Source organism: Bactrocera dorsalis, chromosome 2 (genome assembly GCF_023373825.1).
Source record: "Bactrocera dorsalis isolate Fly_Bdor chromosome 2, ASM2337382v1, whole genome shotgun sequence".
NCBI classification, from domain to species: Eukaryota; Metazoa; Arthropoda; class Insecta; order Diptera; family Tephritidae; genus Bactrocera; species Bactrocera dorsalis.
The window spans coordinates 16,166,967-16,191,844 of record NC_064304.1 but is presented as its reverse complement, the minus strand read 5'-3'; the positions used below and the strand labels follow the sequence as shown (position 1 = coordinate 16,191,844).

The window sequence follows — 24,878 nt, the reverse complement described above, 5'->3', positions numbered from 1 at the left end:
TATCACTGCGGAAGTTCGACTCACTAACAGATCAGACCATTTCACTGTCTTCGATGAAAACCTAAGAGACTTTAGTGATTTGAAAGCCGCTTGACTATCTGTGTATATAAATATATTTATTGCTTTGATCTCCGCTTGGAAAACACTACAGTTATCTGGTAGTCGGAAAGCGATTTTGGTATCCAAAATACATATGTATGCATTATTAAAATATCAAAATAAATGAAAATAGTATGACCAGCAGTTTTATTGAAAGATTGTCGCCACCAAAACCTTTTTAGGTAAATTAAGTTTGCCACAAAATCGTCAATATCCCGAAGGAGACGTTGAAGACCCTATAGAATATGACGATGACGAGCTGAGTCGTTTTAGCCATATTCATTATGTCTGTCTGTCTGTATATATGCGAATTAGTCCCTCAGTTTTTGAGATACTGTTTTTTTGCACGCGTTCATTTCTAGCTGTTATATCAACATATCCGGTATTTTTTTGACACGATATCTATGAAATTTGGCAGGAGTTGTGATCCAAAGTATAAAATATTAAATGTTAGGGCGTTGTTGTTGAGGCGTTTGTATATTATAGCAATAATCGAATATTAATGTAAAGCCATTGTTGAGTTTCACTGAACCTCTATTCCTCTGAGTCAAAATTGCGTTATGAACGGGCTAGTAGTTAGTATTATCTTTTACTAGCTTTTTAATAGTTTTGTTGGTGATTAGGGGCTAATTGCTTTTCAGAAAAAATTGTACCGCGTAGTAGATAAGTCCCGGAAAACAACAGTTTTACAAGGAAAAACGAAATGGATCATAAATAACTCGTAGAAACGATTTTTTTAATGAGATGAAGTAAAATTATTTTAAAGAAATTTCTAAAGGGTATTTTATTAAAAAATCTATATTTTCTTTGTTTTAATTTATTTTTTATTTACAACAGAAAAAAATATTTTTCATTTCTTATTTTATCAAAAGTGCCAAAATGAAAAACTGGTTTCACTTGTATAAATATATATATATTTTTTTTATTTAAGCAATGTATATAAATTGTAATTTTTAATATAATTTTTTTAAGCCGCCGATAAAACAACATCTACTTCTAGATTATAGTATCCATACCTCTACGACGTGAACGTTGACTTAAAACAGGACGCGGTTTGTACAGATCCTCACTGTTATAACGCTGTTGACTCAATTTATTTACAGACGCAATGCGGCGAACGCATTTCACCTCATCTGTAAAGGACACACACATTAAAGTCGCTTGAAACGGAAAATCAATACGAACATACACAAAAACATGTAGGTGAAAAGTAAGTAGCGGCAGATTATATTTAAAATATTTAAATAAAGAGACACATAGGTAATTTAAACGGAAAAAGGAAAATACTCAAATAATCAATTGAAAACATTTCAAAATTAATTAACAAATTGCTTACCCAGCATGGTTTGTAGGATATACATTTTTGTTTTTGTTTTTTGTTTACATTTTTTTTTTAATGAACTCTTTTATGACTGACTATGTTATTAGGTCATGCGATACGCGTAGACGCTACATTTTTACCAGTACCTAATAAACGCTTCATATTGAGTTTTGCTTTCTTTGATTTAATTTGTATGCATATCTAAAAATCAATGAAGAATAGAGCGAAAAGTAAATAAAAGAAAACAACGTGATTACTGTTAATCGAATAAGTATTAGCAATTTAAAATTTTTTACAAAATTTTCTACCATATTTTTGTTTTCAAAATTTCTTTTACAATTCAAAATACCATTTATTTTTGTTTTAATTTATAATTAGAAAAATTAGAGTGAGTTTGCAAAAAATGAGTGTGTACGTATGTATGTCACCAGTTTTTAGCGCTAATATTAGTAGTTCATAAATATAATTAGAGTGTAGATTTTGAAATTAAATAAATTGATTAAAGGAGTAAGAGCTAAAATAATTGTTGTAAGTAAAAAGTTAATTTCCGGTTATATTTTAATGTTATTTTTTAAATTGCATACCTAAAGCATAATATCTACTTGTTAATTTACAAAAAATTTAATCGGTTCTCGAGACTTTGAAAGCATTTTTTTTTAGATTTTTTGGGAAGAGCTGGACCAACGTGAAACAACTTGAAATTTTTACACTATTAGTCAGGCGATGATAAAAGGAATAATATTTTTAATAATAATTTCTATTTTTTAAGCCACTCTCTTTTCACAAAAAACTACCTTTTTGGGGAAACCGTCATTTTAACAAAAAACAAAATATTTCCTATTGATTTACCTGTAAAAATCTATAATAATAATAATTTTTAAGATTTTTGGATTTGATATGACTATAATAAAAAAAAATTTCTTCATCGCCAGTTATTTTTTCAGAGGTTCTCCTGAAGACCGGTTACGGGATTATGGGAATTCAAAATTTTTAAATTTAATGTTCTTTATTTAATGTATTATAATGTAAATAATTTATTATTTTTATTCAAGTACATTCAATTCTGTAAATTTATATTATTTTTATCTATTTATGAAATTAAAATGCTCCAAAAAAAAGAAATCACAAAAAACCCTTTTTTATAACCTGCAAGTGGGTATAATAAGCTCTTAAATGAGTCATTGAGGACGTAAAATGTGCACAGTTCCATAAAAAAAATCAAAAATATTCAACTAATATTGACTAACAAAATAACTGTGCAATTTTTTTTTTTTAATTAAAGATAAAGTTTGAATCAATGGCATTTGGTAAATGGATATTTTTTAATTTTTTCAAAAATACATACTCAAAAATATTTTTTATTACGCTCAACTAGATAATAAATTTACTTGGAGCAGTAAACGAATTTTTTGGCAGAACAAAGTTTTTGACATTAAAAGAAATTTTTGGCAGCACAAAATTGTTGACATTAAAACAAATTATTGAAATTATCACGGCTAAGGAATTTTTACACAAATGCATATAAAAATGGAAAATAGAGATAATGTTTAATAAAGAAGTATTTTACTTAGAGTCGCACAAAATTCGTTTGTGCACGGTACAACTGTAACCCAAATTTTTCCTTTTTAAATGTTCAAATCGTGACAAATAATTTATAGAACAAATTGCTAATAACAATAAAAAATGCCAACCTCGATTGCATTCCCTTATAATACCCTTCACGGACGTATTTTTCATAGCATGAAAGGGTATAAAAAGATGTTTTACTTGATTTTGATCGGTCAGTATATATGGAAGCTACATGCTCTAGCGGTCGTTTCTGAATAATATGTTCAGATATTGTAGCGTTGCCTCTTGTACAATAATCTATGCCAAAATTCATGAAGATAATTGCTCAAATAAAATAGTTTTAGAACAATGACTCAAAAATTGGGAGACTAGTTCGCATATATGCAGACAGACGGACATGGTTAAATTGACTCAGCTCGCCACGCTGGTCAATCAAATTCATACAGGGTTCCGTCCGTTTTTTTTTGGGGGTGATTTAAACTTCGTGGCAAACTTACACAGGGTGTATTAAAGGTATATGTATTTATAAAATATTTAGTTTATTCTTACTGTTAAAATATTAAGGCCATACATGTGAAAGATTCGTGCTTATTTCTAGCTTCACAGATCTTTTTACATAATTTTTAGAAGCATGCAAAAAACAACTACTATACTACATTTCATAAAAGATTACTTTTAAATAGAACAAAAAATATGTGTTACACAATAATGCGAACTAAGTAAATTCATTAACAGTGCAAAAATTTACAAAAACAAAATGTGTGTGTTGCCAAAGCGTAATAGGAGCTTACCGGCATTCTTATCCAACGCCATATTTTCTTTGGAGTTCGCGCTCGCATCGGATGGAGTGGGTGAGGGCTTACTTTGTACAAGACTGCCGTTATTATTGCGTTTACGTTTCCCATGCAAGTCGTAGACGCCATCGAACGTGCTGCTGATTGGGCTATCCGCACTTTTTTCGCCTCTGTTGAAGTATTCACGTTCTCCAGCATAGGTGGGCACACAATCGATCGTAAGAGTAGCGCAGGTTTGTGGCCTTTCACTGCCGCCTGTCTCGCCATCACTTTGCTGTTCTTCGTAGGTGTCGCACAACGCGTTGACACAATCGAAACGTAGATTGTTAACCACACGACGACAGCGATCCATTGCATTATCTATTAAACGCAAGCGATCTGAAAACTGTTCACTTGCTTCTTCGAAGAAAAGTAGCTGGAGCTCATCCTCTTTTATGAGCGCGGTGGCAGTTTGACTATTCGATATAACTGGTGTCACAGCGCGTTTAGTTGATGTGGTGTCTATTTGACAATCTTTTACAATCATTTCGGAGGTGTGAGTATAAGTGGCTGATGATGGTCCCAGATCGATGAAATTAATGTTGGGATTTTCGAGCATATCACTTAAAATGACTACTTTATTGCCATGTGGTTGTGTCGCCAACGCATTTGTACTTACATCTTCGGTTATCATAGTTGACGCGATTGCAGGTTTCTCTTCGAGATCTGAAACAAAAAATAAAGTATATTTTTAGTAGACTAAAAAGTTCTCTTGGAATTTTCGTTTCAAACTTACCACTTTTAGACTTCCCTTTTGGACTATGCGAAGAATTCGTCGTATCTTTAACTTGAGTTTGTTTCTTCTCGTTGTTATTCGATATGGTATTTTGACCAACTTTTTCGTGCTCACTGCCACCATTTTTACGATTAGCGCCACTAGCACTTCCTCCTTCGTCATTCGAATCGGTTGATTTACGTCGCCGCACTTTATTCGCTTTTTCACTATTGTGATCATCAACGGGCGCTTCAGTTTTGGTAGTTTCTGTACTGCCATCATCTTTTTTTGAGCTACTACCGTTGTTCGAACTGCTCCGATGATATTTCTTCTCATTTTCACGTTTCTCACGCTTTGCGTCGTGGCTCTCGGATCGGCTGGACGAACTTGATGAAGATGTGAAAGCGTTCGAATGTTTCGATGTAACTTGCTTTTCATTTTTGTTACTTGAACTTGTATCATGTGAGCGGCCGGTGGAGGAACTAGACCGCTTGGAGCTACTGCTACGTTCGGTGCTGTCATTCTTGTCCTTTACACTCTTGTCATGTGTGCGTGATCTATCCTTACTTCTATCTTTCTCTTTGTGGTTCTTCTTTTTATCTCTGTGCTTGTCTTTCTCTCTATGTCTACTTTTATCGCTACTTCTATCCCTATCACTACTCCTATCCTTCTCGTGACTCCTGTTTTTGCTTCGATCCCGATCTTTATACTTGTCTTTAGAGCTGTGCGATCGCCGCTTATCTTTCGAATGTTTTTTGTGTCTCGAAGACGATGACGAGGAACCGTGATTTCGTGAAGTACTTGTTTCTTTTTTATCGCGCTGCTCTTGCATAGGTATTGGAAATACTTCATCTGTTACATTCGCAGATTCAGGTTTCGGTTCGACTTCAACTTCCTCTTTGTAATGTTGAGTACTTACATCTTCTAAGGAGGAACCGAAACTGCTGTCAAGAGGAGTGGGCGTAGGTGTCGCTGCAGGTGTTGTGATGCCCGTGGGTTGTATGCGTTCCACATCAGTATCAATTGTTAAATTACCAAAGTGATGTGGTGCCTCCTTACTTTCTAAATTTTCACCCATAGTATTTACTTGTCTCGTCGATATATCATCACCAGTTACTGAATTACATTCGCCTTCTTGTTCCAATAAATTCGTTTTTCGCTCAGTACCTATGTATGTATAAATAAAATGTTATTTCACAATACACATATATATATATAATGGACTAATGGATCCCAACATACCTTCAAATTTAATCTCATCTTTTTTAATATCGAAATGTAGCTCAGACGGCGCTGACTTTGCACCTAACATTTCCGACGAATTTTCACTGAATTTTGGCATCTGTGCCTCCTCAGAAATATTCGCAGAGGCTAATTCAATAGCTGCTGCTGTTTGATCAGAAATTGTTTGTTGCGGCGTGTTGTGGGTACTAGAATTATCCATGAAACTATGAGATGCATTCGCTGTTACGTCAGAGATGTTACTGTCACTCGACACTTGTGATAATTGAGAATCTTGCGATAATAGCGCTTCCGTTCCAAACGAAATGTTGGCATTTTTCGCAATTTCGGGATCTGTTGAATTTGCCGATACGGAGGTGTCTTGTGTTTCTGAATCTTGTTGATTACCTGTTTCAGCTTTTATCATACTTCCGCTTGGTATTGCTTCAACTTTAACGTCGTTCAATTGTGGCTTCATATCAGCTGGATCTTCATTTTTAATCTCTGACTTTACAGTTGTATTTGGTTCAACGCATTTCACAAGTGGTTCGAAAGGTGGCGACTCGTCATCCTCGTCTGCCGTTTTATCATCAACATCCACGTCCATATCCATGACGGATGGGTCGTCTCCGTAACATTCTGATTTTACTGTCGCTTTATCGGAATCAGGACTCACTTGTTCTAGTCCAGTTGGCAATAGGCTACTGGTTTCTATTTTCAAAGGCGGTCCAGACAATGGTAATGGTGGTAATGGATGCATGATTGGTGGTGGCGGTTCGTGTTTGACGGGTGGTGGTGGCAGTCCTAAATATTTGTATGTAATTTCTTCAATACGCGGTTGAAAAACGGTGCCTATTTTCGGGTTCACTACTTGATCAACTATACGTTCCACGCCTACATCCAAAAAACCAGATCTGCAGAAGCAAATAAGAAAAGTGTAAATATGTTTCACCACAACTAGCTCCACACGGTTTATAGACTTACTCTGTAATATGTCTGCGCAATTTCTCACGTAATTGATTTTTATTCATGTCCGGCGTCCATTGTTGTTCGGATAGAAACTTTTTCACAGTACTTTCAACGCGCTGACGAAGATTTTGATAAGCAGGCTTGGTGTCCACGTCTGCCATAGAATCTTTGCGAAATTCATCGAAAACACCTTGTGACTTTACCTCATGCAAAATTCGGTCCTCAAGCTGAGGATCCAAATGTGAAGCCATAGTGGTGCTTCAATTTAAAAGTTTTTTTTATTAAATTAGTTGATAAAAACAGAACTTTCTGTAATAACATTTAGCAAAACTCAATTATTTTGTTTTTCTACGCCTCCTGAAAAAAACATTGTAGTGTTGCCAGATGCTACAATGTGAAATAAGTAATTTATAACACTGCGCCCACACGCAAAGTAGAATTTTCAAATATTTGTTGAATACAATATTGTTTTTAAAATTGTTAATGGAAAGTGGTGTAATATTGTAGTAAAAAACAATGTTACTATCTTGAAGCCACAGAAAATATGTAAAAATGAGATAATTATCAATGCGGGCAGACTAAAAGAATACCGAAAATCACTTCTGAAAATGTTTTTTTTTTTATTCTGAAAATTTTAGTGTTAAGCTAGTACATATTTATTTTAATAGTGTCATTCCTTTTGTTGATTTCCAGTTGCAAAGTGCTTGCTTGTAGTTTCATTGCAAACCTACCGTTAAGTACCATTTAAGATATAATCTCATAAAAGTAAAAAACGTTAAGATAACTTATAACAAAATTTATGTGTGTTCCAAACACTTTTTATTAGTTTAAAATAGAGATATACAACATAAAGCAGCTGAAAATATAAACTAAAATTTGTTATATACATACATATGTATATGTATATAGCATATGTAAACACGTGTATAAATAAAATCTTGAGGCAAGAAGTTTCATATAAGACCAGTTTAATTTGTACAATCTTATAATTTTCAAATGATAGGATATTTTCGATTTTTTTTAAATTGATATTAAAGATTTGTGTATATCAATTTATTTATAATTTTCTCCAAAAATTACCCTAACAATTTTTTTATTAAAAAATTAAATGTATTAAACTAACAAAAAATTTTAAATTTCAATAACTCATCATAATGAAATATACACTAAATTAACCTTTTGATTTTTATATTATTCAACTTATAAATACACCATTACATTTGATTAAGCTTCTTGTTTCTGATTAAATACATTTCCAACCCCCCCAAAAAAAGGGATTACCACATGAAATAATTTTATAAAATAATTAATAATATAATAGCTAAGATTACAGCAGAACGACGTTAAATAGAGCTTGTAGCATATAAGACCAGTAAACAATAAATATAATAATAATGCATAATAATTCTACACACTTTGACTCGTTAACCCAACTGGAAGGACTATTTTAACATGACACAAGTCGATGTAGTCAAAATTACAAAAATAAATAAATAAAACAATTATTTTGCAAAATATTAATTATTTAAATGTGAAAAGGCCCGCTACAAAAATAATATATCAAAAGCCTCGCCAATCAATGGCTCGTTATATCAAACGACAAAATGGCAACGAAACACACATAAATAACGGAATGAAACATTCCGCCGCAATGTGATTGGTTGAAGCGGCAGCCATTTTTTAAACACACAAACCATTCATGCAAATCACAACATCGCTCGCCAATGAAACGACGAACAAGGGGTGGGTAAACGATAGCACGAAAGCAGTGTTTGTATGCTTAAGTGAGGCACTGGCTATGTGTGTGTGTAAATATGCACATTTTGCCGTGTGTCAATGCCATGGCTGACACATGGGCTCAGTGTTTTCGTTTACAGTTAATTAAAAGAAGAAGGCAGTCAATCGGAACCAGTCGAGCGGCCCGTCCGCATTAAATTTATACCGCGTTTGCATTGTCGCTACGGTAAATAATACCAATTGCAAATAAAATAGATTTACATACCTACACTAATACAGCTCATATGTACAATAACAATAAACAATGTGTAGGTAAAAGTACTTTGGAAGGAAGTGGATTAACTAGTCAAAACAGGTGTGCAATTAAAGCAATAAAAACAATTTGTTTTTTTTATTACTCTCCACATACACGTGTGTATGTGTCAGCGAGAATTTCAAGTGGACAGTGTAAATTGTCAAATCAAGTGAAGAGTGCCGTCGTTAAAGTTCAACAATATGTTACAACATCAACAACAATCACAGGTGTCACAGGGATACTACGATTACAATCAAGCCAGTCCGACAAATTTTACCAATTCGGATTCTTTAAATACAACACCGTTTTCAGTGAAGGATATACTGAATTTAGTGAATCAAAACGAGAGTTATGAGGTGTTTGGTTCCTTGGAGAGGTTAGTTGCATTTTTGTTACGTTTAAATATTCTCAATTTGTATACTCGTATGTTTTAGATTATTATTAGAGACACAAAATTCAATATTTATTAATTTGAATTTTAATACAAATTTAGCTCTATAAATATATATAATATATACAAAAACATCGTTTCTATTTTTTTTTAATTGTAAATTGTAAAAAATTGTAAACTTTTGTATATAACACTTTACAATTGCAATAACTGTTCTAGTATAACATAAATTTTGAATTTTGTGTGTGTAAATTATCCATCAAAAATCTATTTTATGTCACAATTATAAAAAATAATGAAGCTAAAGCTTAAGAAAATACAAAAAATTATTCGAATGTGATATATGTATGTATTAGTCATTATCAATCGAAATGATAAAATTTTCTTTCTTTTTTAAGTTATGTAAGCAAAACTTAAACATACTGTTAAGATACTTCACAATATATCAAAATGACCTTTAGCGGTAATCGGTTTTGAAGGAAGTGATGGAAAGAAAATGTAAGACATATTAACTCTATAAATTAGCTATCCTAATTAGAACTGCTTTCTTGAGTATATAATAGATATAACGCATGTGAAACCTCGAGTATCGGTTAACTTTAATAGAAAGCTTCATTGAAATATTCGGACAGCTTTTACGACATAGATGCGGCTGCCAGCATAGAAAAGATTAAGATACTTGAGGCAAATCGGTTTAGCTTCTATCAATATTTTTGTCAATTGAAAGTCGCGATTCCTCTTCTTTCGGTTAAAATGTTACTTTCTTTACAAGCTCACGGTTTTAAGTAGGTTAAGATTCATTTTTGATTTTGTTTTAGATAGAACGAGTTCATATTTTAAATTGATGCAAACTTGGGAAAAAAAGACAACCTGCGCATCATTGTATACTCAGTCAAAATCAGATAATAGCACAAAGGGTGCATTAAGATCAAAGAAGAGCGTCTGCATGATTCAAAAAAAATCGTGAGTGACTTCTTCGCCGTACACACAAAGTCGTAGAGAGAAAACCCAGACTCGTGGAGCATATAGGATGCAGCTAGTCCGATGAATCAATTGTAGAAACAAAAAATTGTTGCTCAGTCTCGTGCTGTTTCAATTTGTTCTCCATGTTCTCCCTCTTTGAAACATATTTCGTTAAATGACATACTTCCTGGACAACTAAGGATAGTAGCTTGTTGATCAAAAACTAAAACGCCTTTGTTTATTAAAAGCTGCTTCTATTTGATACATTTGAGGTTATAGGATAGCTTAGGTATTGATAGAACACACAATTTTTAGACATTGCCCAGACATTATTACTTACGGTGTATTTTAAGACAACTCAAAATGTTCTGCATACAACTGTTAATAACACGTAATTGGGAAAATATGCATTTACCAACTAGAATAAAAATTTATAACAAATTTATATACCTGCACACAGAGAAAACTTTCTGATTGATTGAAATAACTGGACAAAGTCCACGGGCTACCACAGTGTTTCCAAAAAAATTACTTTATTTTCTTTTAATCAATATTGGTTTCTACACTGATTTTAGCGACTCTTCAACTGTCAAAACCAATTTTGTAGGTGGATTTGTGTTTTACTTCAAATAGGCCTCAGGTTGCCGAACCCTTCATCCCTTCATTCGAAGAAAATTTCTTTCCAGTGTGCATTCTTTTGAGACCTGAGAAAAGGAAATAGTCGCTGGGGGCCAGATCTTAGGAATACGGTGGAAGCGGACACAATTCAAAGTGCAATTCATGGATTTTTGTTAACGTTTTCACTGACTTGGGACGGGGTGCATTTTGTATTGGTGAAACAGCACCTTCATTTTCTTCAAATGCTGCCGTATTTCAGTTATTTCGTCTTTCAAACGGTCCAATAACGCTATGTAATAGTCGCTGTTGATAAAAAGTATTCCAGGCGCATCACAAAATACACAAGACATAACCTTGACGGCCGACTGTTACGTTTTTCCACGCTTTGGAGCAGGTTCACCATGTGCAGTCCACTCGGTTGATTGTCGATTACACTTCGGAGTAAAATGATGGAGGCATGTTTCATCCATTGTCACATATCGATTTAAAAATTCGGGTTTATTACGCTTGAGCATCTCCAAACACTGCTCCAAATTATCAACTGGTCATTGTTTTTGGTCAAAAGTGAGATCGCGCGGCACCTACTTTGCATAGAGCTTCCTCATACCCAAATATTTGTGATGATATGATCGAACAACTTCAATTTACGGTCATCTAAAATTATTTTGTGACCTTTTTTGATATTTTCGGCGGTAACAACCTCTTTTGGGCGTCCACTGCCTTCATCGTACGCGGTGCTCATTTCACCTCGTTCAAACTTAGCAATACCATCTTCCAACGGCTGATTTCCGTGGTGCCGAGTAAATCAATCCGAACCTTGGCTTCAACAGTATTTTTTCCCCCAAAAAGCAAAACACAAGTTGGTTCACCCAAAGCGTTATATCTCATGAACTAATAATTCGACAGCTATCAAATTTGCACACATATCTTTTAAAGATAGTGGCTGACTAAAAATCATACGGATTCAATACTAGTAGCGCCTTCTATTTGCCGTGACGAGGACTTTTCAGTATTCATAGAAAAGTTAAAAAGGTAAATTGTACAAATGAAGGCCACCCTAATGTCGGCTTATACTTTTCTGTTAAATTCTGTAAAAAAAATTGTAACTATTTTTCTTCCAACTTTGAACCACATTTAGCAGTAATAAATAGCCACATATCTGTATGCAACCGCTGAATATGTACAAATGTACATGTCGGTATACTCTTGTATGTAAAAGTATGTATTTAAATAACTCAACACTGTCAGGTAGCCAGAAGAAAAGAAGCTGTCATTTAACTCTGTAGTTTTTTTTCTATTTATTTACATTTAATAACGCCTTATAAAAAACAATTTTGACCAATTTCCAAAGAAAACACATACACCCAGCAACTCGGTGTTTTCATAGGCAAAACGGATGCACACAAAGATACAACGGACGAAAAGCAAAAACGAAGAAAAAATTGATGAAATAAAATAAAATACAAATTTGAAAGAAAGGTCTGCTAAAGTCTTTACTTTAGACAAAATCAACTGCAGATGAGCGGGAAGCGCGGCAAGGAAAACATCCTACGCAAATATGAGTGTTTGTATTTGAGACTACGCTCATCACGGTGCGTAGCTGCAGCACTGCTTTATGGTGAACGCACAAGAAAATTTGTTGTGGTTACTTTAAATTCATGAAAATTGTTGTTTTTGTTATTTTTTTCTGAACTCAGCAAAATTTGTCAAATCATCGACATTGTTTTTTTAACCAACCTCTATGTGCATACACACGTTTGCAAGCAAGTAAAGGCATTGCTACAAACACACACACACACATACGATACAGATGCAAATACGTGGTTAACTTTTTTCTTTAAATAATGTATGTAACTGCGTGTGCGTGTGATTGTGCTGTTGCTGACATATTTTTATTGCTTTGGAGTGAGGTCGATAGAAAGTTGAGTCGCGGGCGCCTGCGCAGAAGATGATGACCGTCTTTGTCTCGAAACAGCAATGTTTGTAAGTGTGTAGTGGCTCGAAACTCGGCTGTAGGTAACGCTGCACATGTGTATATATACAGACATACATATGTAAGTATAAAAATAGTCATGTGTGCACTTCATGTTCCGGTCACTGGCTGGCCGACGGTGTCAAGCCGTTCTATTTTAGTAGTGCCGCTCGGCATTAGTTCATATATTTAAAGCAACATCCAGCGTTGTCACCAAGCAGAGGCCAGCGGGATTTGCGAAATTTTTAGCCCGCTCACTAGTCGCCGCCATACATTGCTGTCGTGCTGCGTTCACATATGCACTCGTAATAATAACGGTCAATATGAACACATATGTATTTCATTAATTATGCCTACGGGGGGTGCTGACATGAGGAACCTTTTACTAAATGCTTATTTCCGTTTTTTAGTTCTTACTCATGTGTTCTCTTACTCCTTCTCACTAATTATTTGCAGTCCGATGCACAGTGATTCGACACCCGCATCTTGCGTCAACGATTACGACACGCAAAGTTATCAAGAAACTCCAGTTATGTCACAACTTCAAGTGCCCACCATGACGCCGGCGACAATGGCGGCGGTCGGTGCTACAACAACATCCGGCTACCAATATCCTCTGCACAATCATCATCCGCATCCTCACGCCGCTTTCGGTGATTACGCCGCCGCCGCTTATCCACCGCATTTGCACCCACAAGCGCACTCGCACGGCCATCCCGGTCCGCATCCTCACGCGCATCCACATCCACATCCACACCCGCACACACATACACATCATGTACCTCCTCCTTACCATCAACATTACGGCGCTGTGCAATGGTATATGCCAACACCAGCCACACCTGCAATGGCCAATGGCAACGCGATGTGTGCTCCAGGCAGCAGCAGCATCTCACCCAGCGCGCCCGGTGCGTACGGTTTGCCAGCCGCGCATCCTACAGCTTACAGCTACAACTATCAACAGCCGAGCGATGCTTACAGTATGAGTGGCGTGGGTGGCGCGAATGGCGTTGGCAGCCTCGAAATCGCCAGCAGCAAAAGCGACTACACTTCCACACCGTATGTGACGCCGTCACCCACCTTGGATCTCAACAGTTCGACAGAGGTGGGCGATCCGCACTCAGCCGCATCGTCGATGACAGCAAAATTAACGGCATTGCCATCGAAAGTTAGTGGACATGGTAAGCCCACGTTGGCGTCCCAATCGCTGCAGAACTTAATGGACACCACAAATAACGGTTCCTCAATGCAGCAGCATTTAGCCAATAACGGCGCAGGAGGTTTGCACAATATGAATGGACATTTGAGTAACCAAAAAAGCGTCGCCGATAATGTCCAGGTTTCCAGCGAGTCTATTGGAGCAAATACCGGCGGCAGCGGAGAGTGTGGAGTTTCTAAGCGCAGTAAGTTTAGTTCGTTATATATTTTTGAGGTGTACAGCGCTATGAATCAGTTATTCAAATAACCTTTACCGTAGTCTATTTAGTGTTACTAACTGGTGAGCCGAAATTTGTCAACCAGACTATATTTATGGTAAAATTTCAGATTTTTTGACATCAGGTTTTATTTTTTAAAGGACCGTCTTTTCAATTGGAATGTAATTACTTCCATTGATTCTTATTCCGATTTGTTTTTTTAAAAAGTTAGTTAGAGAAATTAGTTCGAAATTAAAGGGTGATCCATTTCGAGCTTCCCTACTTTTTTAAAGAAAAAACTCAGAAAATCCAAATTTAATGGGAATGTTTATTATCATCCGAAAGAACATTCTTCAACCGCGGCTACGTCTCAGAAGGACCATCCGTTGAGTCCATTCGATGACTAGTTCGAGCATTTCGACTGATAACTGGCGAATGACACGCGTAATGCTTTGATCCAAGGCTTGAATCGAAGCGGAATTGTCCGCATAGACTTCAGACTTTACATATCCACACAGGAATATGTAATGGTCTGAAGTGTCCTCTGAATAAATGCATTGATTGATGCGAGGTGGATGCGATTGATGCATCGCTGAACAAAATTTGGCTCGAAAACGTTGGATCTTCTATGATATTTTCAAGAGCTCATAGAGCGAAGCGATTTCACTTGTTAGGGTCGAGCGGCTACAGTTCATGCACAAGAAGGTCACGACGTAAAATGCGCCAAGTCGAGCATACGTCAGACTGAGTTACCACGGTTTTCGTGTACACTGTTTGCTACCGCTATATTTTCTTCACTGCGTGCTCGCGCTCATTAGGCCGATTAAATTGACCATAAGTTGAGTGAAGCGGACGTGAATAATATCATAATATCAGTGATTATGAGACACTGAAAGAAAATGAAAACCCAAGGCAAGCTCCAATGCTATTATTTTCTTTTCATATTCATATTTCTTATTTCATCTTTTCTTAAGCAGCAGAATCTTATACATACTTTCAGCTCTTAATATCACTTTATGTTCCATTGTTTTACAGGAGACACCTCACAAGTCACTTCTTCGCGCTCAGAACTACGCAAGAATGGCAAACCGCGTTGTAAGCGCAAACCGCGCGTGCTCTTCTCGCAGGCTCAAGTGCTGGAGTTGGAGTGCCGCTTCCGTATGCAAAAGTATCTAACAGGTGCGGAGCGTGAAGTCATCGCTCACAAACTGAACTTATCGCCGACGCAGGTGAAAATTTGGTTTCAAAATCGCCGTTACAAGTCGAAACGCGGTGAAATCGACGGCGACACAATCTCCGTGAAATTGAAAGCGGACAGCAGCGCGACGGGCGTAATGACGTCGGGCGGTGTTATGTGGGGCCAACTGCATCGCCAGCATCAAACACATCCACAGCAAACGGCGCTGCAAGCGATGCATCACTCATAACACGTAGAGCAAGGTGGATACTGGCAATACGGGCACGCACATACTTACGGTATTTATGTACTTGTGTGCATAAGCGGTTCGCTGAGTGCAAGTATATTTAAATTATTTAGTGCATATTTTAGAATTAAGTTTTGATTTTTCGTTTAAAAAATTTGCAATTTGCAATTCGGTTTACGCGAAGTACCTTCGGAACAAAATGAAATTAACAATTATATTAGCATAAAGGTCCATTATGAACGGAATATCTGAGCATAATGTATTTTAATATTAATAGTAAAATAAGTGAGTTGTAAATAAAATGACAATAATTGACTTGGGTCGAGAAAATACAATAATAAAGTGCCATTAAATAAATGAAGAAACATTTTTTATTTCATCACAATCGAAATTTATGGAACAAATGGGTCATTGGCAAAAGAGGAAACAAGTTTTTCATATAAATAAGAAGATGAAATGGTGATGACGGAAGAAAACATGACGATTAAAGTTGTTTTCTAAGCGAATAATCTTTATTATTTAAAAGAAAGTCATGTTAGTTACACCACTTATAACTCAAGTACTCCTAAACCGATTTGGCTGAAAATTGGTGGAGAGGTAGTTCAGAACCAGGGTAAGGACACAGGAAACTTTTATCTCTTTATGTTAGAATCCAATACAATTCATAAATACAAAAAGTTATATTTCAAATCATAGGCATTTGGTAAAAATTCCTGTTTGTAGAAACCATTTGAATATATGCGTACAATTTTAAACAGACTCTTCCTCAAAAATAATACAATTGCTAAGTATTTGGAATAGTAGAAAAGAACTGCAACCAAATACGCAGGCTCAGTAATCAGTCGTTGAGTATGTATTATACCACGCGCATTCCAAAAGACTGATGTCATAACCTTTCCTTCGCACTTTTTCGTCTTCCACGCCTGAGGACCGGTTCATCACGAATAGTATCGCTGTTGATTGGATTCCAGTGGGAAATGATGGAGCTATGTTTCTATTGTCACACACCGATCCAAAAATTCGGTTTTATTCCGATTAAAGAGTACTTAAACACTTCTCAGCATCAGTTATTCGTTGTTTTTGTTGGATTATGAACTTGCGAGGCACCTACTTTGCACAGAGCTTTCGCCCCTTTAGGGCATCATTGTCCTCGGTGCTCATATCGCCTGTTTCCAGCTTAGCAAATATCTTTTCAGCGGTGGATTTCCCTGAGCCCTAATTCAACAGTATTTATCCCCAAAAAGCAATGCTTTATTAACACACGAAATGCTTTATGATCCATTTCTTTGTAAACTAACACAAGTTGCTGCACAAAAATGCGGGATCTCATTAATTAATAGTTATGTTCCAACTAATAGGAGTCATATACATAGATGGTAGTAGTAGTATTAACTATGTATCAGCAACTGTGAAGCGTGGACGGGCCCTTTAGTTAATAATAAAATCGACTACTGGCAACCAAGTAGGAGAGGTATGTCATTTAGATGGTATGCTGTCGTTGTTGTTCTCCTGTTGAACCCGATTTATGACCTCCAATAACTGCTATAAGTGCATTTATTTTTGTTTTCTCAGGATTTTTTGGTGACCGCCATTTCAGAACTCAATTTGTAATCAATATAATTTTGCAACCGGAGCTTTCTTTAATTGTAAGGGATTGAAAATAGCATTACTGTAGTCCTCTTTGCGTTTACTCCACACCGATTATAAGTAACGTTATACTTTTCTAAATGACTTTTATTGAAAGGTAGCAACCTCCGTGCCAACATTTTCATAAGATAATGTTCCTCTCTTTTTGAGTTCCAGGGGAATGTTATTCAGCCTTATCATCTATATAAGGTTAGTGTCCCCGGACCACAGCTTAATTATTTTATTTTTAGTCAATGCCAATTTTATGATTTAATTTATAATAGGCTACTGATATTTGCAGAATGTCACCTAGTTTTTGAAGTGTCGTTAAACCGGCAATTAATTTTTTTTACTGTCCATTTTTTTATAATTAATTAATTAGCAAAAAAAAAAAAATAGATTCAACACGGTAAAAGTTTAAAAATTAAAACAAATAAGCATTTTTAATTGTCAGCTAATAAAGTGAGGGTGTAAAATAATTGGCATGTGATCATACCTACTTTTTCAACCCTCCAACCCATATCTTCGAAAATAAATTGAATTTTGAAAAATCCTTTTGTAGACATATTCTTAAATAGTCAAACATTAAAAAATAAAAAAAACCTTTTTTTTTTTTGTTTAATTTCTTGGCTAGAATACTCCCTTAATGTAGACTATTCTCTATAAGTCCTATCAAAAATGCACTTTATTTATCTTTAGTTTTCATAAAAATGAGGGAAACAGCATTGGTTCCATGCAGCTACTGTTTACTTATTGGTCTGGTATTATTAACCTATGAAGCTTTGAGATAAAAAATCCGTAAGCTTCTACCTCGAATTATTGGAGACGTTAATGAATCTCACAGATTTCTCCATTCTCTACTAAGCGAGTGGCAATAGTATACGAGTACTAGCTAAAATATCAAAACATGGAAAAGCAACAATTTGTAATAATAAATATCAGATGTTTGGCATCTGAGACTTTGTCAATGTTTGTTAAATACCTATAAGACATCTTGATTCCAGTTGAGCGTTTTTTGACACCCGATAACAAAAAACAAGCGAAAATAAAAATTCAACAGCGAGGTTGCTTGAAATTTTGTGTTTATAATGAAATCACGGGGACGGAATCTTTGGAAATTTTGCAGAAATGCTTTCGGTCGTCTACTCTATCACGAACAGAATTATTTGATTGGCACAAAGTCATGAGAATCGCCCATCCGCTTATGACGACAACATCAAAAAGATAAAGAAGACAATGCTGGAAAATCAATGCATTAGCATCAAAGTAACAACAGAGGGTTTCAACATTTCTTATGGATCGACTCAACACATTTCAGTTAATGGTTTGAGTATTGAAGGGTGTGCTAATTTTAGGATCAACCAAAATATCGGAATCTTTTGCAAATGTCGAGTAGAGGTCGCCACGAGCATGCTTGATAACGTAGCTGAAAACCATACATTCATCAAAAGCATCATTACTGGTGGGAATGACGTCGAAACTGTCTAACAATTTAGTGAATGGCGCGAATGAGTCAAAACAAAAAACAAAAACTAAATTCGCTAAAGGGCTAAGGGTCATCCCAGCCGAGATTTATAAGAAGTGTATTGAGTAAGCGTTGGTTCAAAATGAACGTATTCTGAAGGCGATAAATAGGTGTACATATTAAAGTTTTTGAAGAAAATAGACAATCTGAAACTTGAGTCTTAATTAATGTTTTCTATACGAAAAAATGTATACTACTAAAGGGTGATTCATTTTGACGTTCTCTACTTTTTAAAGAAAAAACACATTAGCTTCAAATTTAATGGTCCATCGATTGAGTCCAAATTTCGATAACTCGCTCGAGCATTTCGACTGGCAACTGGCGAATGACACGCGCGATGTTTTGCTCCAAGGCCTGTATTGAATAGGGATTGTCCGAATAGACTTTAGATTTTACATATCACACGATCTTGGAGGCCAAACGACCGGCCCAAAATATGAAATTATATGCTCATCCAAGTATTCTCTCAATAATTCCATTTTAATTAATTGCGATGTGTGGGAAGTGGCGCCGTTTTGTAAAAACCAAATGTCGTCGAGATCACGAAATCAATTTCACGCATCAAATAGTCGGTTTTCATGGCGCGATAACGGTCGCCATTGACGGTTAAGTTCTCACTGGCATCATTTTTGAAGAAATATGGACCGATGATTCCACAGGCTCACAAACCACACCAAACCGTTATTTTTCTGGATGAAATGGCAGCTATATGAATCTCTTCAGGTTGCTCTTCGTCCCAACTGCGGCAATTTGCTTGCGTACGAACCCATTGAAACCAAAACGTTGGATCTTTTTCGAACTTTTCAAGAGCTTATAGAGCAAAGCGATGTCGCTTGGAAAGGTCAAATGGCTTTAGTTCTTGAACAGCTGTATTGTGTACGCTTTCAATTTAAGGTCTCAACGTTAAATGCTCTAAGTCGTTCCATACGCTAGTCCCAGATGCCGCGAACGACGCCGAATCGACCCGCCACGGTCTTGGTGTACACTCTTAGCTAATGACTGCTGGATATCAAGATGGTAGATGGTATTGTGAATAGTATGCTCAGTAGGCCGATTCTGTTGACCATAAGTTCAGCGAATTTCGAGAAACACATTCTTTACAGAAAATGATGAAATACCAAACAAAAATAACATTATATGTAGCTTGGCATGACTCACTCGTGATCAGTCAAAAAAAGTACCTCGACTTGGATGACCCGTTATTTCAAATATAGTATGATCGGATATAGTATGATTTCTCAACGCTATTTCTGGTGCTGTTTTTCTCGGAAAAATAAACTTCGAAATAAGTATTTGTGCAGAAAACGCATTGTCTTGGATTTGTCTCGTATGCAGTGGCAATCAAATACAAAAATATTCTATTCCGTCATTAAAACATTAGCAATCATTTTTGAAAAACAAAAGTCGCAGGTGACTACAACTAGATGATGAAATGGACTCTGCATCGATGAGTAAGAGCACGTACCGTCACATAATACATCTATACACAAATCAATATATGTACATACATATGTATGTGCACGTATGTATTCTTATATCAGAGAAACATTAAAATATGAACTCGTAATGTTCTGGTAGTTTGAAAACAGCACACGGATGATTTAAACCGATTTGGCATATTGAACTGGAGGTCTGTTATGTGATTTCGAACAGTTTGCCAGTCTATCGATCCATTAGCGGTCACATACGAGTATAGACATACAAAAGGCAGGCAGCAGGCTGCCAGACGGACAGACACACTAACTTACATGAGACAGACAGCAAGAGCGGGGCCACAGTAGCGGATATGAGTATGGTAATATAAATTAATTTTTATCAAAAGCAACGATCAATTTTCGAAATATGAAAGGCATCGAAATAACAGCAGCAACGCCATTGATGGCCTCTCTGATGGCAAGAAGATGCAACATTTTTGATTTTTTTTTTTAAACCTTTTATTTAACAATTTAGCTGATACGGGCGTGTGGACTGGTGGCTAATGGTGGAGCGCAACAGGGCATTTGTGGCAATGCAACACACTAGGGCAGGGAGTTACAAGTTGCAATAACACAAGAGTTGTTGTTTTTATTATTTTGATTTGAAACCACAAGTACTTCCCCCCAAACACATTCGCTTTGTAGTCTGCCCTTACGACACAGTGGCATGCAACTGTAAAAGATTGTGTGGCAATATGCAATGCCCACAAACATAACTGTAAAGTTGTATACACAGTATATGAGCATTTTGAGTTCATAAATAAGTGAATACTCAATGTAGCTGACATTTATGACAGAGCAACAATAGCAACAAGCCATCACAGCAGTTTGCTGGGGACGAATTACGGTGTTGCACGGACTGTGCGGCAGCGGCAAATCGAAGAGGCAAGGGTTTTCCGCCTTTTAGAGGCATTCTCGAACGCGTGAGTGGCGTATCAATTACACAATAAACATACGCCATTCACAAATCGCAAACCCCCTCACATATGTACATACAATCATACATACATATACATATATGAATATAGGTCTATTAGCTCCTTCGCAATCAAGCCTACAGAAATATATACATATCTATATATACATACATACAGACACTTTGGCGTTTATAGACATCCGGATGCGTGTCCATGCGCCGATGTCATGGAGTCATCAGCGCGATTGGACTTGCTGGGCAAATACTCAGCTCGATTTGATTACCGTTAGGGGGTAGCACTGGAAGCAGCTGATTACACTTGAGGCCTCGATTTCGATTTTGTTTGACTTGCTTGACACCCTTCGCTTTGGAGTATAAAGTTTCAGAAAATAATATGAAATATATACTATACGTACATATATATGTACATATGTACAGTCACGCGTTGTGAGGGCGGTGAAAATTGAAATCAGAACGTTTACAGGTTAATTCAAGAAGGTTAAATTAATTCAAAATGTTTACTCAAAGAAAAATTTTATTTTCATTTTGTCGTTAAATATTATATTTATTTGGCGTATATGCTGCATGGAATGTGTGAACGTAGACTAAAAATCTCAAATTGGCGTTCTAATATATTTCTTACTTGAGGGGTTATGTATATTAACTTGTGAATTTCAAATACGCTGGGGTTAGCTAATTAACAACGATATATAACAAAGAAATTTTATTTCTTAAGTACTACTATGAGCAAGAAATAGTAAGACTTTGCCCATACTTTTCAAATTTTTAATTTTTTTTTCAAAATCTATGTCGTCTTCCTAAAAGTAATCTCCCTTGGCCCCTATACACTTGCGCATATTTTTTTTTTCAATCTTCCATTTCCCGAAAAGCCTTCAATGGGCGTAGGGATTTACGTTTAAAGTTTTCAATTGACTCAAACGGTTTTACCAGAGCTGACGTTTTAGTTTGCTGAATAGCGGGAAGTCACACGGCGCTAAATGAGACCATTACGGTGATTGCGCCCGATATTGATTGATAATTTTGTGAATTTGGCAAATACAAATAGCTTCGCGCAAACGACGCATAACACTCAAATAGTATGACTTGTGGACAGGTCTGGCCGACCGGTAAGAATTCGTTGGGCACCGCACCTCGATAATCGAAGAAAGCTGTTTATATAACCTTGATTTTTTACCTTTAAGTATTTTTTTGGATTCGGCTTATTTTTATTACGATTTCGGGTCTTAAGCATAGATCTCAGACTAATCGTCAGTAAAAAATACTGATAATTGGAAAGCCTTGTTTCAAAGCAAATAATTTAGCTAAGTTTCTTTTGTTGCGAAAGTAGAGCTTTTATTTTTAATATGCCCATTGGTGGGAAATACTGTTTTGATTTTGCTCAATCATTAAAGATTTCTAAAAGAATGATTTTCAAAAATCGACAAAACCACAGCAAAAGTACCACGTATTCGAATAACCGCGTACACGAGTCAAACAGCAAATCAAATTTGTGCTCATATTTGTGGAAAAAATGATAGTCTCCTATCGATTCAAATTGTCCAAAGACGTTTAAGAGAAAACAGACCCCTTGAGATTTTTTTTGGAAGAAGCCACTGCTGTCAGAGCAAAATCGTAAAAAAAAGTCGAATTCAACAAGAAATATCATCTTAGAATAGAGAGAAGTGGAAAAGAGTCTTTTTTTCAGATGAAATCAAAATAAATAAGGAGTTTAACCCCAAATACGAGGTGTGTTCAAAAAGTATCGCGAATTTTGAATTTTCGCGGGTTACGTATATTCGAATTTCGTTGTTGCCAGCTGCTTTGCTTGCACGTGTTTTGGATCGTCTTCGATTTTTACCTATCAAAAAAATTGCACCACGATAACGCCCCTGCTCACACATCGTTGCTTGTGCGCGACTTTTTGGCCAAAAACAACACACTAATGATGCCGCAGCCACCGTATTCCGCAGATCTGGCCCCATGTGACTTTCTCTTGTTCCCTAAACTGAAGAGGCCCATGAAAGGACAACGTTGCGCTTCTCTTGACGAGATAAAGATTTTTGAAAAAACACAAAATTCGCGATACTTTTTGAACACACCTCGTACACTCGCGATATGGGGTGCTATGTTCGAAGGGTGTTGGGCCTATTACAAAAATTGAGGGTCATATGGATCAGCACCAGTATACATATTTCTATACTGAGAGATGTAATGTTTCAATATTCCAACAACAATATGCCTGTTACATGTTAAATGGTTGTTTTAGCTAGATAATTATCCCAAACATGTGGCGCGGTCAACTAAACGGTGGATGGACGAAGATATGATATTTATTTATTAGACTGGCTTTGGTCAGTTCAGACCTGAACCACGGGTCAAGTCAGTACTATACGGAGGATAACGCATCAAATCGAAGTTTTGAATGCTCAAAAATGCAGTTGTTTCTGTCGCTGTGTGAGAGCTAACATTGGCGTCGTGAAGAGCGATCTGGTTTGGCGGTTAGTTTTTCTGATTTGTTGAAACAAAATTGGCAAACAAATGGTTGTGTAGCACTGAAAATGTATTGTTTTGAGTTCTAGTGGTTGAGATATTTGCATTTTTTTTCTAAAAGCAGGCGCGAATAACTTTTGTTGGATTTGACGATGAGATTTGAGATGAATATTTTAAGTTACTGTAAAAACTAGTATGTCGAACTTTAAGTATGTTTAACGTCAAAAATATCAAGTTTTCAGATTACTACACCATAAATTGGGAGACCTAAGGATAATGTTTTCTTAATAATATTCTTATATCTTCTTGGCGAAATGTATCTAATCACTTTAAAAAATTTCTAAAAAAGTTTATACATATTACTCAATAAAAAACATATGTATGTATATGAAGTTTATATTATTAAAAAAAATATATATAAATACTTATGTGTGTATGTACTAATATACAATAGTTTATAAACTAAAAATTTAGGGCATAATTTTTAGTGAATTAAAAAAACTAATAATAGCAGAATATAAAATAATGCTTTCTCTATGCACTTATTTGATTTTACTGAGTCAGTGAAAAAATCGACTGTTTGTTGTACACACACATATGTGCTTACTATGCGTTTATTTGTATAAGAATCTGCTTACTGCAAACAAAACGCCTCTCTGTTGCATGCTAAACAAGCAAGCCTACTGCTTGCCCATTTACATATAATACATATGTATGTACATATGTATATTACATATTAAGTATAAGTGACACAACGCCCCATGTCAATACAATTTTCCAAATCGGGCGTATAATCGCTGTCCAATGCACACGTAATAGATTTCAAGGATACTCACGCATACCAACACAAAAATTATCCACAGGAGTTACACACATCTTGCTACACCTACATACATATATAGCAGTAGTAGTATTGTAAGTACACATACGATAAATTTGAACAAGAGCGCTTGTATGTTGACCACAAGAGCAGACGCTACGGAATCGTATTACAAGTCGCCAGGCTCAACTGAAATCAAAAAAACTCGCACACACATTTCTATGCTCGTATGTGGGCTATAAAGATTTTCACTAGTCTCGTGGCATGAAAATCGCCGGCGAAGACTACAACGACAACGACAGCGACACCCAACACCATACCTACCGTCGCGTCACACCGGCGCTGCTAGAAGTCTTCGGAAAAAAAGGATCTGTAGACACATATTGCAATTTTTAGTAACTGATTTAGGGGCAAAAGTGACAAAAACATATGATAATACATTTATTATTGGGTACTCCCATGAGCTCATACGCAAATGGCTACT

General features: G+C 36.0%; 2 protein-coding genes and 1 long non-coding RNA gene across 4 annotated transcripts; 2 read left to right on the top strand and 1 right to left on the bottom strand.

Annotated features, from left to right (window-relative positions):
- Positions 1-990: 990 nt before the first annotated feature.
- LOC105223142 (biorientation of chromosomes in cell division protein 1-like 1) lies at positions 991-7,114 on the bottom strand. 2 transcript variants are annotated; one of them, XR_007421784.1, is made up of 6 exons: positions 6,743-7,114; positions 5,780-6,672; positions 4,559-5,704; positions 3,781-4,488; positions 1,436-1,621; positions 991-1,232 (listed from the first exon to the last, which is right to left on the bottom strand). XR_007421784.1 is itself a non-coding variant. In XM_049448923.1 (5 exons), the coding sequence occupies exons 1-5, from the start codon at positions 6,976-6,978 to the stop codon at positions 1,096-1,098; spliced, it is 3,120 nt and encodes a 1,039-aa protein (XP_049304880.1). In that variant the 5' UTR covers positions 6,979-7,114; the 3' UTR covers positions 991-1,095. The 2 variants fall into 2 exon arrangements, 1 of the variants encoding a protein (XP_049304880.1); XM_049448923.1 differs by lacking the exon at positions 1,436-1,621.
- Positions 1,173-2,325, top strand: LOC125776514 (uncharacterized). The gene is made up of 2 exons (XR_007421785.1): positions 1,173-1,309; positions 2,081-2,325. It is a non-coding gene; the product is annotated as an uncharacterized LOC125776514 (long non-coding RNA).
- Positions 7,115-8,606: 1,492 nt separating the features above from the next.
- On the top strand, positions 8,607-15,897 carry LOC105223154 (muscle-specific homeobox protein tinman). Its single transcript, XM_049448926.1, has 3 exons — positions 8,607-9,135; positions 13,160-14,106; positions 15,154-15,897. The coding sequence occupies exons 1-3, from the start codon at positions 8,960-8,962 to the stop codon at positions 15,543-15,545; spliced, it is 1,515 nt and encodes a 504-aa protein (XP_049304883.1). The 5' UTR covers positions 8,607-8,959; the 3' UTR covers positions 15,546-15,897.
- Positions 15,898-24,878: the final 8,981 nt, after the last annotated feature.

Bases quoted from the DNA above. Each gene is read 5' to 3' on its own strand.
- LOC105223154 (XM_049448926.1), top strand. From the start codon at position 8,960: ATGTTACAACATCAACAACAATCACAGGTGTCACAGGGATACTACGAT. The intron at 9,136-13,159 runs GTTAGTTGCATT...AATTATTTGCAG, and splicing joins GTGTTTGGTTCCTTGGAGAG to TCCGATGCACAGTGATTCGA. The intron at 14,107-15,153 runs GTAAGTTTAGTT...ATTGTTTTACAG, and splicing joins GTGTGGAGTTTCTAAGCGCA to GAGACACCTCACAAGTCACT.
- LOC105223142 (XM_049448923.1), bottom strand. From the start codon at position 6,978: ATGGCTTCACATTTGGATCCTCAGCTTGAGGACCGAATTTTGCATGAG. The intron at 6,673-6,742 runs GTAAGTCTATAA...TTGCTTCTGCAG, and splicing joins TTGCGCAGACATATTACAGA to ATCTGGTTTTTTGGATGTAG. The intron at 1,233-3,780 runs GTAAGCTCCTAT...TGTCCTTTACAG, and splicing joins GGCGTTGGATAAGAATGCCG to ATGAGGTGAAATGCGTTCGC.